The sequence below is a fragment of the Atractosteus spatula genome, unplaced genomic scaffold, assembly GCF_055471065.1.
Source record: "Atractosteus spatula isolate fAtrSpa1 unplaced genomic scaffold, fAtrSpa1.hap1 Scaffold_85, whole genome shotgun sequence".
In the NCBI taxonomy this organism is placed as follows: domain Eukaryota; kingdom Metazoa; phylum Chordata; class Actinopteri; order Semionotiformes; family Lepisosteidae; genus Atractosteus; species Atractosteus spatula.
The window spans coordinates 73059-85216 of record NW_028296918.1 but is presented as its reverse complement, the minus strand read 5'-3'; the positions used below and the strand labels follow the sequence as shown (position 1 = coordinate 85216).

At 50.6% G+C, this 12158-nt stretch overlaps 3 protein-coding genes across 5 annotated transcripts; all 3 read left to right on the top strand.

Annotated features, from left to right (window-relative positions):
• The first annotated feature begins 730 nt into the window (after nt 1-730).
• LOC148805135 (zona pellucida sperm-binding protein 4-like) lies at nt 731-2662 on the top strand. 2 transcript variants are annotated; one of them, XM_088909776.1, is made up of 9 exons: nt 731-944; nt 1020-1207; nt 1285-1382; nt 1459-1586; nt 1664-1853; nt 1941-2088; nt 2165-2240; nt 2324-2446; nt 2526-2662. In XM_088909776.1, the coding sequence occupies exons 1-9, from the start codon at nt 731-733 to the stop codon at nt 2660-2662; spliced, it is 1302 nt and encodes a 433-aa protein (XP_088765902.1). The 2 variants fall into 2 exon arrangements, with proteins under 2 accessions (XP_088765902.1, XP_088765901.1); XM_088909775.1 differs by having other exon boundaries at nt 2511-2662.
• A 2291-nt stretch (nt 2663-4953) lies between these two features.
• On the top strand, nt 4954-8857 carry LOC148805134 (zona pellucida sperm-binding protein 3-like). The gene is made up of 11 exons (XM_088909759.1): nt 4954-5316; nt 5387-5505; nt 5581-5684; nt 5767-5944; nt 6026-6143; nt 6267-6352; nt 6434-6552; nt 6652-6777; nt 6864-6916; nt 7321-7488; nt 8774-8857. Exons 1-11 carry the CDS (start codon nt 4954-4956, stop codon nt 8855-8857), a joined length of 1518 nt encoding a protein of 505 aa, XP_088765885.1.
• Nucleotides 8858-8893: 36 nt separating this feature from the next.
• Nucleotides 8894-10825, top strand: LOC148805133 (zona pellucida sperm-binding protein 4-like). Of its 2 annotated transcripts, none has more exons than XM_088909773.1 (9): nt 8894-9107; nt 9183-9370; nt 9448-9545; nt 9622-9749; nt 9827-10016; nt 10104-10251; nt 10328-10403; nt 10487-10609; nt 10689-10825. In XM_088909773.1, exons 1-9 carry the CDS (start codon nt 8894-8896, stop codon nt 10823-10825), a joined length of 1302 nt encoding a protein of 433 aa, XP_088765899.1. The 2 variants fall into 2 exon arrangements, with proteins under 2 accessions (XP_088765899.1, XP_088765898.1); XM_088909772.1 differs by having other exon boundaries at nt 10674-10825.
• The last annotated feature ends 1333 nt before the right edge of the window (nt 10826-12158 follow it).

Here is a 12158-nt window from a genome sequence, read left to right as displayed (position 1 = left end):
GCTCTTTCAGGGGGAAATTGCAAAACTTCGCTGGTTTCAGTGTTTAGGGAAAAACTGTAGAATACGAATGACACAAGGCAGAAAAACTCAACTGTACCGAACAGCTCGTCTGTCTCGGTCACAATCTCCGTAACTCACTAATTTGAACGTGCCAGCAAAACGTCTTTGGAGTGTAATGCTTCTGCCTCTGCGTGCTTGTTTTTCCAAGACAATGCAAGAGACTCCTCGTTTGGATGACTGTAAGAGCAGCTGTATGCCCCTTTTATTATTTACATCTGTACATGAATATCACTGCCAACGATGAAGCTAGTGTGCATTGGTATTTCTATCAGTTAAAAACTGAAAACCGGATTTTTTTTGGCATATAACCAGAAAGTGAACCAACCGAAAATATCCCAAACTGCACGTCTCTGTTTATACCGCTCCTCTGTACCGTCAGTTCTTCTCTGAATCGGCTGATGGCACAGAGCGCTTAGAGACGGATGCAGCTCTTTACTCGATAAGAGGTCAAACACATCGTGTTGAGATATTAGTCTAAGCCTCGCGATAGCTCGTTCCAGTCGAACAGGACGCTCCGTGATGAATCAGCTGACTCGGGTGTCGCTCTGAGTGTCCGAAGTCCTCGTGCGCGCGCTACAGCCCTCCAATCGCCGCCCTCAGCCAATCAGGGCGCAGCGAGTATTTCAGGAGCTGAGCGCCGCTTGTCTGCAGTTCCTCGGCGAGTTTCACGATGGAGAAGTCAATGAGCAGAGGGAGGATGGGGTTGTACATTGTGTTGTTTTTGCTATCGTTGGATTGTTCTTTAGCTCAGGTTCAGAAGTGCCTGGTTAATGACAGTGACAAGATAGCATGTGGTGACTTGACTATCGGTAAAAGTGACTGTGAAGCTAAAAATTGCTGCTTTGATCCGTCCAGCCAAAATCGCTGTTACTATGGGAATGAAGGTGGGTTTTTGGATCTTGAGCGTCTTCTATGATGAGCTTAACGGGCTTGGTTTACCAGCTCTTGCTTTCCTCCAGTGACTGTCCAGTGCACCAGGGATGGCCAGTTTGTGGTGGTCGTGTCCAGGAATGCCACCAGCCCTCAGCTGAGCCTGGATTCAGTCAGCCTGCAGGGGGGCAGGAGTGCCCCCTGTGGCCCTGTTGGCACCACTGCTGGCTTTGCCATGTTCCAGTTCCCAGTCAGTGCCTGTGGCACCAGCATGAAGGTGAGGGGCTTGATCCTTCAGCTGAGGATGTTGTTCCTGTGGGGATTCCTGACCTTGTTCATGTGTCCTTCCTCCAGATTGAAGGTGGTGCCGTGGTGTATGAGAACATGATGTCCTCAACCTTTGCTGTGATTGGGGGACCTGCTGGCTCCATCACAAGGGACAGTTTCTACAAGTGAGTGAGCGGCTGCTGCTTCCCAGAGTGCTCTGGTCTTGCTGGATCCCATGACTGCCTGCTTCTCTCTCTCCAGGCTGTTCTTCCAGTGCAGGTATGCAGACGATGACCTTGTTCCAGTGCAGGCTGTGGTCTACACGGTCTCCCCGCCCCCTCCGGCAGTGTCTCCAGGACCTCTCCGTGTGGAGCTCAGGATTGCAAGAGGTAGCTGTCAGGCCTTGGGCTGTGTGAGCCGAGTGTGTGGGGCTCCTGCTGAACCCCGCTGCTGCTCTCGTCCTCAGGAGAGCTGTATGACTCCTACTACAGTGACCTGGACTACCCTGTGACCAAGGTGCTGCGGGATCCTGTGTATGTGGAGGTCCACATCTTGAACAGGACTGACCCCAACATTGTCCTGACCCTGGGGGACTGCTGGGCCACTTCCACTCCCAGTCCTCTCAGCCAGCCCAGCTGGAGCCTTCTGGTTGCTGGGTAACCTGACCCCTGTGGCTCCGACTGGCTTGTCTCTGTAGTGTCCCCTTGTGGAAGAGCTCACCCTCCCTGTTGCTGTCCTTGCAGGTGTCCCTACAGAGGTGACAACTACCGGACCACCTTGATCCCTGTGGGTGGCTCCTCAGGGCTGCCGTACCCAACGCACTACCAGCGCTTCATGATTCAGATGTTCACTTTTGTGGATCCTGCCTCTCAGGTGCCTCTGATGGAGAAGGTAGGGAGCAGCTTGTGGGGAAGGAGGTGGTGGCTGGTCCTGGGCTGTGCAGTGACCCTTGCTCTGCTCTCTCCAGGTGTTCATCCACTGTAGTGCAGCAGTGTGCCAGCCGACTGCTACTGAGCGCTGTGTGCCCACCTGTGGCAGGAGGAGTGAGTTCTGTCGGGACGGGGCGGTTGTGTGCCAGTCAGCTGTGTGTATCCTTTCCTGATGCTGTTGTCCTGTCCTCTTGCAGGAAGAGCTGTTGCTCGCGTGGCAGAGGACTCCTCCAGAGAAACTGTGCTGGTGTCCAGTGGGGAAGTGATCCTGGTTGGATCTGAGCTTCCAGCTCTGGATCAGCTGGATTCCCATCCTGAAGGTGAGGGAGGGGGATGGAGGCTGAGTGTCTGATCCTGTTCCCTGTGTCTGACCCCTCACTAAAGCTCTTCTCTCCACAGCACCCCGGTTCCTGAGCTATGGGCTGCCGGTAGTAGCTGCCTCCACTGTGCTTGTGGTCTCTTCTCTGGTGTTGGTGGCTGTGTGGAGATCTAGACCTCGCATCCAGAATACCAAGCTGAATCTGGAGTATGAATAAAGGCCTTGTTCTGAACTCCCTTGTGTACTGTTTTGGATGCTTCCCTCTTCCGTCAGCATGAAGTGCTGTAGTTCAGTGTCTATGTGAAGATGTCCCTGTAAGCCTCTTCAATGGCAGTGTTTTTCCATCTTTCATAGACAAGTACTTGCACTAGTTCTTGGCCAATGCTTTTTCTTGGAGGCTGTGGTCTTAATGATATTCCTTCAACGGGCCTGGGTTCTAATTGACTGCACTTTGGAAGACCAAAGTGGGGGGGGGGGCTCATCAGGGCTATAGGGCTCATAAACAATTCCTCTTTCATTCTCAGCCCCGTGCGCAAGTTGACAAACTAGCTCCCGCTCCCATTCCCTTCTGAGTGAGTTCAGCCCACGCCCTCCTGTTCTACTTCTTTAGAACAACACACCAGGACCCAGCCAGCCAAACATTTCTAGTTTGATTACAATTAGTTTTTCCTTCAGCTACCTGTCAAAGCAAAAATTAAACCATGATTTAACTTGGGGACTAGTGCTGTGCATGAACAAAATGGTTGTAACTTTCACCCACTTCTCTACAGCCTGAGTCCAATAAAAGTGGTGGAGATGAGCCAGTTCCTAGCATAACTGAACATGCAAACTCCCCCGGAATGTACACTAGTCAGGAGTCCAACCCAATAGACACTCTTCAGATCAGTCCAGCTCTCTAAATCGACTTCAAATGACAATGTGTGTGTGCTATCGTCAAGACTTAAAGTAAAGCCATTTACTCCAGTAGTCCCCACAACCAACATTTCCACTGGGACACAGCTGGGGGACAAAACACGTGTCGTCACTGCACACAGATCTGGAGAAGGAAATACTGTATCACTACGAGTTTGTCTTTTCACTAGAGCGACACATTCAATCCACGAAATATCTCATTTTCGGCAAATTCATTGAAATCATTTGTGCAAACCTTTCCTACATATCAACCGCCACAAAGGAGAAACACTTCGACGAAAATAAACGAGGAAGTAGAGTTCGCTGATTTAGAAGGTTTTAGAAATACAATTTGTAAGGAATAACAGCAGGCATATCCTAATAAGACATTTAAGTAAGAAGTCAATAATGAGATCTTATGATGTACTGTATGTAAAGTGAGACGTTTTCGGACCAGGTCTTATCTTTTCTCACTAGTTCACCTCTGATCAGATCATTCTCAACATCTGGTGGTCAGCAGGCAAAAGCTCTAACAGGAAATATTAGATGTACGTACCACAAAATACAGCCAGCGTCCTAGGGTAACTGACCGGGGTAAAGTTAGCTTGAAGTTCGAAAACGGTTTTGGCACGCCTGTATCGCTTTCACGAAACCTCCTAGGGTTACGAAAACACTTGCTTTGTGTATAAAGTACATTGTGACTGTTTTAACAGCCTTCATATTGTCGTTTTTATCACTTTTTCTGACCACGCACGAATATTCTTTTGTCCATATCTTCGCAATGGAAGCACAGAACGCCTTCAAACCAAATGCATTTTAAAGAGCACGACTTGTGGAAATTTCCACAGCCTCTACATCAAACTATCAGTGAGCTAATGATCTTTTTTGATAAAAAAGTTTTTTGAAACTGCTCAATACGGCTTCGTGCGAAAAACCCGTATATCACCATAGGAAGCAGAGCAGCGCAGTCTCCAATTACCCAGACTGTAAGCACGGGAATAAAGTTTGGTTTGATTTCTGAAACCCTTTCTTTATGTCCTGTTTTCACTCAGGTAAGGGTCAACTATATTCACAATACCGACAGCAGAAAGATTCCAATATTCTTTACTCAGCAGCTTATTAAAAACAGCTCCCATGATTTTCAAACCGATTTTTGACACAGAAGACCGACACAGCTTTGCGTTCTGACTCTCTTTTTCTCGTGCTTCTATTTAATGTGGCACTATGCACTGGGATAGGGGAGTGCTGTTCACAAGCCAATAGCTCGGTGACCTAAGAGGTGTCGTGAAAACGCTACAGGCGTGCCAAAATCGTCTTCGAACTTCAAGCTAACTTTACCCCGGTGTTTAACCGTAAGTATTCACTGTAAACAATGACCCGTCTTTTCAGGAGAAATTAGTCTCCATGATCCTCCTTCACTTGAACTATAACGGCTTTTCCACGGGGTTGATTCAATATCCTGTCCTCCTGCGTGTGAGCGGACAGAGTTCGGGTCCTCGTGAAAATCTTCACTCTGCGAACCTGAACGTCATCACGTGCGAAAGTCTCGGTGGCTTTAAAAGGAAGGAGCTCGCAAACAGCAGGTATCGTGGTTTTGCGAGGTGTTTTCATTTCGAGATGGGGTTTTCTAGTGGTCTTTCCTTTCGGCTGTTGACCTTGCTGTTCCTCGCAGTTCTGTGTGACGCTGCGCAATGGCGCGCCCGCGCTAACGTCCAATCCGGCATCAGGCGCAAGGGGGTCGCCTTTCTGGACTCGCCTCTGCTGCCGCGGCAGCAGAAGCAGCAGGTTATCCGGGCTGTGTCGGCGCAGTGCGGGGAGAGTACGATCGTGGTGCAGGTCAAGACGGACCTGTTCGGCACCGGGCAGCTGATCAACGCCTCGGATCTCAGCCTGGGAGACTGTGCGGTCACCCGGCAGGACACCGCGGCGCAGCTCCTGATCTTCGAGGCTGAGCTGCAGGCGTGTCGCAGTGTGCTGAAGGTAAGTGGTTCTGCGGTTGGGCAGCTTCGGGTTCTCGGCTGTTGGGTGACTGGATCTGTGATCTGTCTAGACCGTGGATGAGCAACTGGTGTACGGCTTCTCTCTCCACTACACCCCGAAGCCGGTGGCCAACACCCCCATAGTGAGAACGAATGGCGCTGTTGTGGGTATCGAGTGTCACTACATGAGGTGAGTCCTGGAGGAGCAGCAGGGCTGACTGCCTGGAGCTTGACTCCCTGCTGACACCTGCCTCCTGTCTGCTAGGCTCTACAATGTGAGCAGCAATGCCCTGAAGCCCACCTGGGTCCCCTACACCTCCACCAAGTCTGCTGAGGATCTGCTGGACTTCTCCCTGAGCCTCATGAGTGGTAGGTCTCCCCCTGAGACGAGTCACGGTGTAGTTGGGTCAATGGGATGTGTGCTTGAGATTGGGGTTCCCTTCTCATCCAGATGACTGGAGCTCCCGGAGGTCCTCCAATGTGTTCTACCTGGGGGACGTCCTGAACATCGAAGCCTCCGTCACCCAGGCCAACCACCAACCCCTGCGGCTCTTTGTGGACAGCTGTGTGGCCACCTTGGTCCCTGACCAGACCTCCACTCCCAGCTACTCCTTCATTGCGAACTATGGGTGGGTGTGACCTCGGGTGGCTTGAGCTAGTGAACACTGCCTGCCGTCTCTCCAGTTCTACACTGCCTTCTCTCCTTTCAGGTGCCTGACTGATGCCAAATCCACAGGCTCCAGCTCGCGGTTCATGCCAAGAACCCAGGACACCAAGCTGCAGATGAAGCTGGATGCCTTCAGGTTCTATCAGGATGCCAGGAGCTCAGTGAGTACTTGATCCTGATCCCTTCTGCTTTCATGGGTTTGTGCCGGTTGTGAGAACAGCATGTCCATTACAAGCCCAAGATGGAGGCCTGGGTGTAGCTTGATCCACTCGTGCTCTTGGCAGATCTACATCACCTGCCACCTGAAGGTGACTCCTGCTTCCCAGAGTGTGGACCCCCTGAACAAGGACTGCTACACTGAGGGCAGCAGGTCAGTGAGGAGGCAGGGAGCTGCTGTGTCCAGCTGGTGCTCAGTTGAGGGAGCTGCTCTGACCCTGTGTCCCTGCTGTAGGTGGAGATCAGTGGATGGGAGTGACCAGGTCTGCAGCTGCTGTGACTCCAGCTGTGTGCCTACTGTACGATCCAGGTATTGGGGTGGCAGGAGCAGGAGGGACCTGGCTTCTACAGGGGGTAAGGCACCCTTCCTCTGCCACTCATGGCATGGATCTCCTCAGGGTAGTGGGGGTCAAGAAGTGGTCTACAGCCAGGCTTGTCCTGCTCTTGTTGCAGCTCCTGAGTGGGGAGCTGATGCCACTGTTGGTCCCGTGCTTGTGCTGCAAGAGCAGGTTGCTGAGAGGCCAGTGGAGGCAGAAGGCCAGAGCTCCCAGCTAAGAGCAGAGGAGGACAAAGCCGCAGGTACTGGCAGGAGGTGCTGTCATGTCAGCTGGCCCCTCTCTGTGGCAGTGCCCACTTGCTGAGGCTCCTCTGTGCTTTCTTTCCAGGCCTGCCTGTGGAGGCTGTGATCCTGGCTGGTGTGGTGACTGCTGTGGGGCTGGTCTGTGCTGCTCTGCTGGGGACAGTCCTGCACAGGAGGAAGCAACACAAACCCATGAACTGACTTGATGTGAATGAGGAATAAACTGGTTTGCAAAGTGTCTCTTGTACGGAGCTGCTTCTTTCCTAAGGGGAGTTTTGGGGACTGGTGAAGTTGGGTGGGAATGCAGTACTGTCTAGGATTCCTGCTTCTGCACACTGAGGGTGGTCAGCTGCTCAAGCAAGCAGTTGGGTAGAAAGTGTCAGTTCGGTATTGCTTCTCCCAGACTGTAGCATAGCAACTGAAATCACTAGTAAAAATACCCTGGGAGTGACCGAGTCCAGTGTCTGCGTTCTTCCCGGGAAAAGCAGGGCTCTCTTCAGGAAACGGGAGCAGCCTGAGCCGTGACGTATCGGATCGTACAGGTTTTAAAACGGCGCCACAGGCAGGAGTTCTTTGATGTCGGCTGCCAGAACGAGAGCCCCTCCATGCCTTTAAGGCAATGGATGAATTTATCAACTCTCGCATCTCCGAAGGTCCCCTATTCCGCGAAGAGGAGAAACGGGCACCGCCAATACTTCGTTGGGAAAGCAGTATGTGAACTCAACGTAAAAGGCTTCAGCATATGTACCCAGCATCCTAAATCAAGCGTGTTGTACTTGCGCTGTACGTTAGTTGGACATAAATCCTATTTTAAAGATGAACAGGTTTATAGGCTTTTAAAACGGCCAAGGAAAAGATTACAGGATCTAAACACGTGCATTATTAGTCCACCACACCATGGCCTTTTCCCTATTGCCGTAATTAACGGTGCCCTTTAATGAAGTTTGGTCTTTTCCTCGACGTGTTTGTTTAAAGCGCAAAATGTCTGGGTTTTTCTTGCTCAACATAACGGTCCAAAAGGGGCCGTATCGCCGGCTTAACGGCAAAGGCCAATTTCCAGTGGCCGATGAGCAATACTGTGTTTAAAACAATCTGAAAGTACCGCTATTCTAAAGCGCCTCATAAAAGTGAATACAGACATTAATCGCGAACTAGACATGTGATGCTCCATGTGGACGGAATCGCTAAAACGATAAAGCCCTTTACATCCCTAAAACCAAAATGTGCTCCGTTCATTTGAAATTGATCATTTGAAGCTGCTGTCCACCACAGTAGTTTTTGAGTAGAACATTCGTTTATATTTTTGTTAGCTAAAATATTGTAATTGATCAAACGTGAACGCTAACGTAGTGTATTAACAGCACATATTTGTAAGCTAGACTTCTGCTCTTTCAGGGGGAAATTGCAAAACTTCGCTGGTTTCAGTGTTTAGGGAAAAACTGTAGAATACGAATGACACAAGGCAGAAAAACTCAACTGTACCGAACAGCTCGTCTGTCTCGGTCACAATCTCCGTAACTCACTAATTTGAACGTGCCAGCAAAACGTCTTTGGAGTGTAATGCTTCTGCCTCTGCGTGCTTGTTTTTCCAAGACAATGCAAGAGACTCCTCGTTTGGATGACTGTAAGAGCAGCTGTATGCCCCTTTTATTATTTACATCTGTACATGAATATCACTGCCAACGATGAAGCTAGTGTGCATTGGTATTTCTATCAGTTAAAAACTGAAAACCGGATTTTTTTTGGCATATAACCAGAAAGTGAACCAACCGAAAATATCCCAAACTGCACATCTCTGTTTATACCGCTCCTCTGTACCGTCAGTTCTTCTCTGAATCGGCTGATGGCACAGAGCGCTTAGAGACGGATGCAGCTCTTTACTCGATAAGAGGTCAAACACATCGTGTTGAGATATTAGTCTAAGCCTCGCGATAGCTCGTTCCAGTCGAACAGGACGCTCCGTGATGAATCAGCTGACTCGGGTGTCGCTCTGAGTGTCCGAAGTCCTCGTGCGCGCGCTACAGCCCTCCAATCGCCGCCCTCAGCCAATCAGGGCGCAGCGAGTATTTCAGGAGCTGAGCGCCGCTTGTCTGCAGTTCCTCGGCGAGTTTCACGATGGAGAAGTCAATGAGCAGAGGGAGGATGGGGTTGTACATTGTGTTGTTTTTGCTATCGTTGGATTGTTCTTTAGCTCAGGTTCAGAAGTGCCTGGTTAATGACAGTGACAAGATAGCATGTGGTGACTTGACTATCGGTAAAAGTGACTGTGAAGCTAAAAATTGCTGCTTTGATCCGTCCAGCCAAAATCGCTGTTACTATGGGAATGAAGGTGGGTTTTTGGATCTTGAGCGTCTTCTATGATGAGCTTAACGGGCTTGGTTTACCAGCTCTTGCTTTCCTCCAGTGACTGTCCAGTGCACCAGGGATGGCCAGTTTGTGGTGGTCGTGTCCAGGAATGCCACCAGCCCTCAGCTGAGCCTGGATTCAGTCAGCCTGCAGGGGGGCAGGAGTGCCCCCTGTGGCCCTGTTGGCACCACTGCTGGCTTTGCCATGTTCCAGTTCCCAGTCAGTGCCTGTGGCACCAGCATGAAGGTGAGGGGCTTGATCCTTCAGCTGAGGATGTTGTTCCTGTGGGGATTCCTGACCTTGTTCATGTGTCCTTCCTCCAGATTGAAGGTGGTGCCGTGGTGTATGAGAACATGATGTCCTCAACCTTTGCTGTGATTGGGGGACCTGCTGGCTCCATCACAAGGGACAGTTTCTACAAGTGAGTGAGCGGCTGCTGCTTCCCAGAGTGCTCTGGTCTTGCTGGATCCCATGACTGCCTGCTTCTCTCTCTCCAGGCTGTTCTTCCAGTGCAGGTATGCAGACGATGACCTTGTTCCAGTGCAGGCTGTGGTCTACACGGTCTCCCCGCCCCCTCCGGCAGTGTCTCCAGGACCTCTCCGTGTGGAGCTCAGGATTGCAAGAGGTAGCTGTCAGGCCTTGGGCTGTGTGAGCCGAGTGTGTGGGGCTCCTGCTGAACCCCGCTGCTGCTCTCGTCCTCAGGAGAGCTGTATGACTCCTACTACAGTGACCTGGACTACCCTGTGACCAAGGTGCTGCGGGATCCTGTGTATGTGGAGGTCCACATCTTGAACAGGACTGACCCCAACATTGTCCTGACCCTGGGGGACTGCTGGGCCACTTCCACTCCCAGTCCTCTCAGCCAGCCCAGCTGGAGCCTTCTGGTTGCTGGGTAACCTGACCCCTGTGGCTCCGACTGGCTTGTCTCTGTAGTGTCCCCTTGTGGAAGAGCTCACCCTCCCTGTTGCTGTCCTTGCAGGTGTCCCTACAGAGGTGACAACTACCGGACCACCTTGATCCCTGTGGGTGGCTCCTCAGGGCTGCCGTACCCAACGCACTACCAGCGCTTCATGATTCAGATGTTCACTTTTGTGGATCCTGCCTCTCAGGTGCCTCTGATGGAGAAGGTAGGGAGCAGCTTGTGGGGAAGGAGGTGGTGGCTGGTCCTGGGCTGTGCAGTGACCCTTGCTCTGCTCTCTCCAGGTGTTCATCCACTGTAGTGCAGCAGTGTGCCAGCCGACTGCTACTGAGCGCTGTGTGCCCACCTGTGGCAGGAGGAGTGAGTTCTGTCGGGACGGGGCGGTTGTGTGCCAGTCAGCTGTGTGTATCCTTTCCTGATGCTGTTGTCCTGTCCTCTTGCAGGAAGAGCTGTTGCTCGTGTGGCAGAGGACTCCTCCAGAGAAACTGTGCTGGTGTCCAGTGGGGAAGTGATCCTGGTTGGATCTGAGCTTCCAGCTCTGGATCAGCTGGATTCCCATCCTGAAGGTGAGGGAGGGGGATGGAGGCTGAGTGTCTGATCCTGTTCCCTGTGTCTGACCCCTCACTAAAGCTCTTCTCTCCACAGCACCCCGGTTCCTGAGCTATGGGCTGCCGGTAGTAGCTGCCTCCACTGTGCTTGTGGTCTCTTCTCTGGTGTTGGTGGCTGTGTGGAGATCTAGACCTCGCATCCAGAATACCAAGCTGAATCTGGAGTATGAATAAAGGCCTTGTTCTGAACTCCCTTGTGTACTGTTTTGGATGCTTCCCTCTTCCGTCAGCATGAAGTGCTGTAGTTCAGTGTCTATGTGAAGATGTCCCTGTAAGCCTCTTCAATGGCAGTGTTTTTCCATCTTTCATAGACAAGTACTTGCACTAGTTCTTGGCCAATGCTTTTTCTTGGAGGCTGTGGTCTTAATGATATTCCTTCAACGGGCCTGGGTTCTAATTGACTGCACTTTGGAAGACCAAAGTGGGGGGGGGGCTCATCAGGGCTATAGGGCTCATAAACAATTCCTCTTTCATTCTCAGCCCCGTGCGCAAGTTGACAAACTAGCTCCCGCTCCCATTCCCTTCTGAGTGAGTTCAGCCCACGCCCTCCTGTTCTACTTCTTTAGAACAACACACCAGGACCCAGCCAGCCAAACATTTCTAGTTTGATTACAATTAGTTTTTCCTTCAGCTACCTGTCAAAGCAAAAATTAAACCATGATTTAACTTGGGGACTAGTGCTGTGCATGAACAAAATGGTTGTAACTTTCACCCACTTCTCTACAGCCTGAGTCCAATAAAAGTGGTGGAGATGAGCCAGTTCCTAGCATAACTGAACATGCAAACTCCCCCGGAATGTACACTAGTCAGGAGTCCAACCCAATAGACACTCTTCAGATCAGTCCAGCTCTCTAAATCGACTTCAAATGACAATGTGTGTGTGCTATCGTCAAGACTTAAAGTAAAGCCATTTACTCCAGTAGTCCCCACAACCAACATTTCCACTGGGACACAGCTGGGGGACAAAACACGTGTCGTCACTGCACACAGATCTGGAGAAGGAAATACTGTATCACTACGAGTTTGTCTTTTCACTAGAGCGACACATTCAATCCACGAAATATCTCATTTTCGGCAAATTCATTGAAATCATTTGTGCAAACCTTTCCTACATATCAACCGCCACAAAGGAGAAACACTTCGACGAAAATAAACGAGGAAGTAGAGTTCGCTGATTTAGAAGGTTTTAGAAATACAATTTGTAAGGAATAACAGCAGGCATATCCTAATAAGACATTTAAGTAAGAAGTCAATAATGAGATCTTATGATGTACTGTATGTAAAGTGAGACGTTTTCGGACCAGGTCTTATCTTTTCTCACTAGTTCACCTCTGATCAGATCATTCTCAACATCTGGTGGTCAGCAGGCAAAAGCTCTAACAGGAAATATTAGATGTACGTACCACAAAATACAGCCAGCGTCCTAGGGTAACTGACCGGGGTAAAGTTAGCTTGAAGTTCGAAAACGGTTTTGGCACGCCTGTATCGCTTTCACGAAACCTCCTAG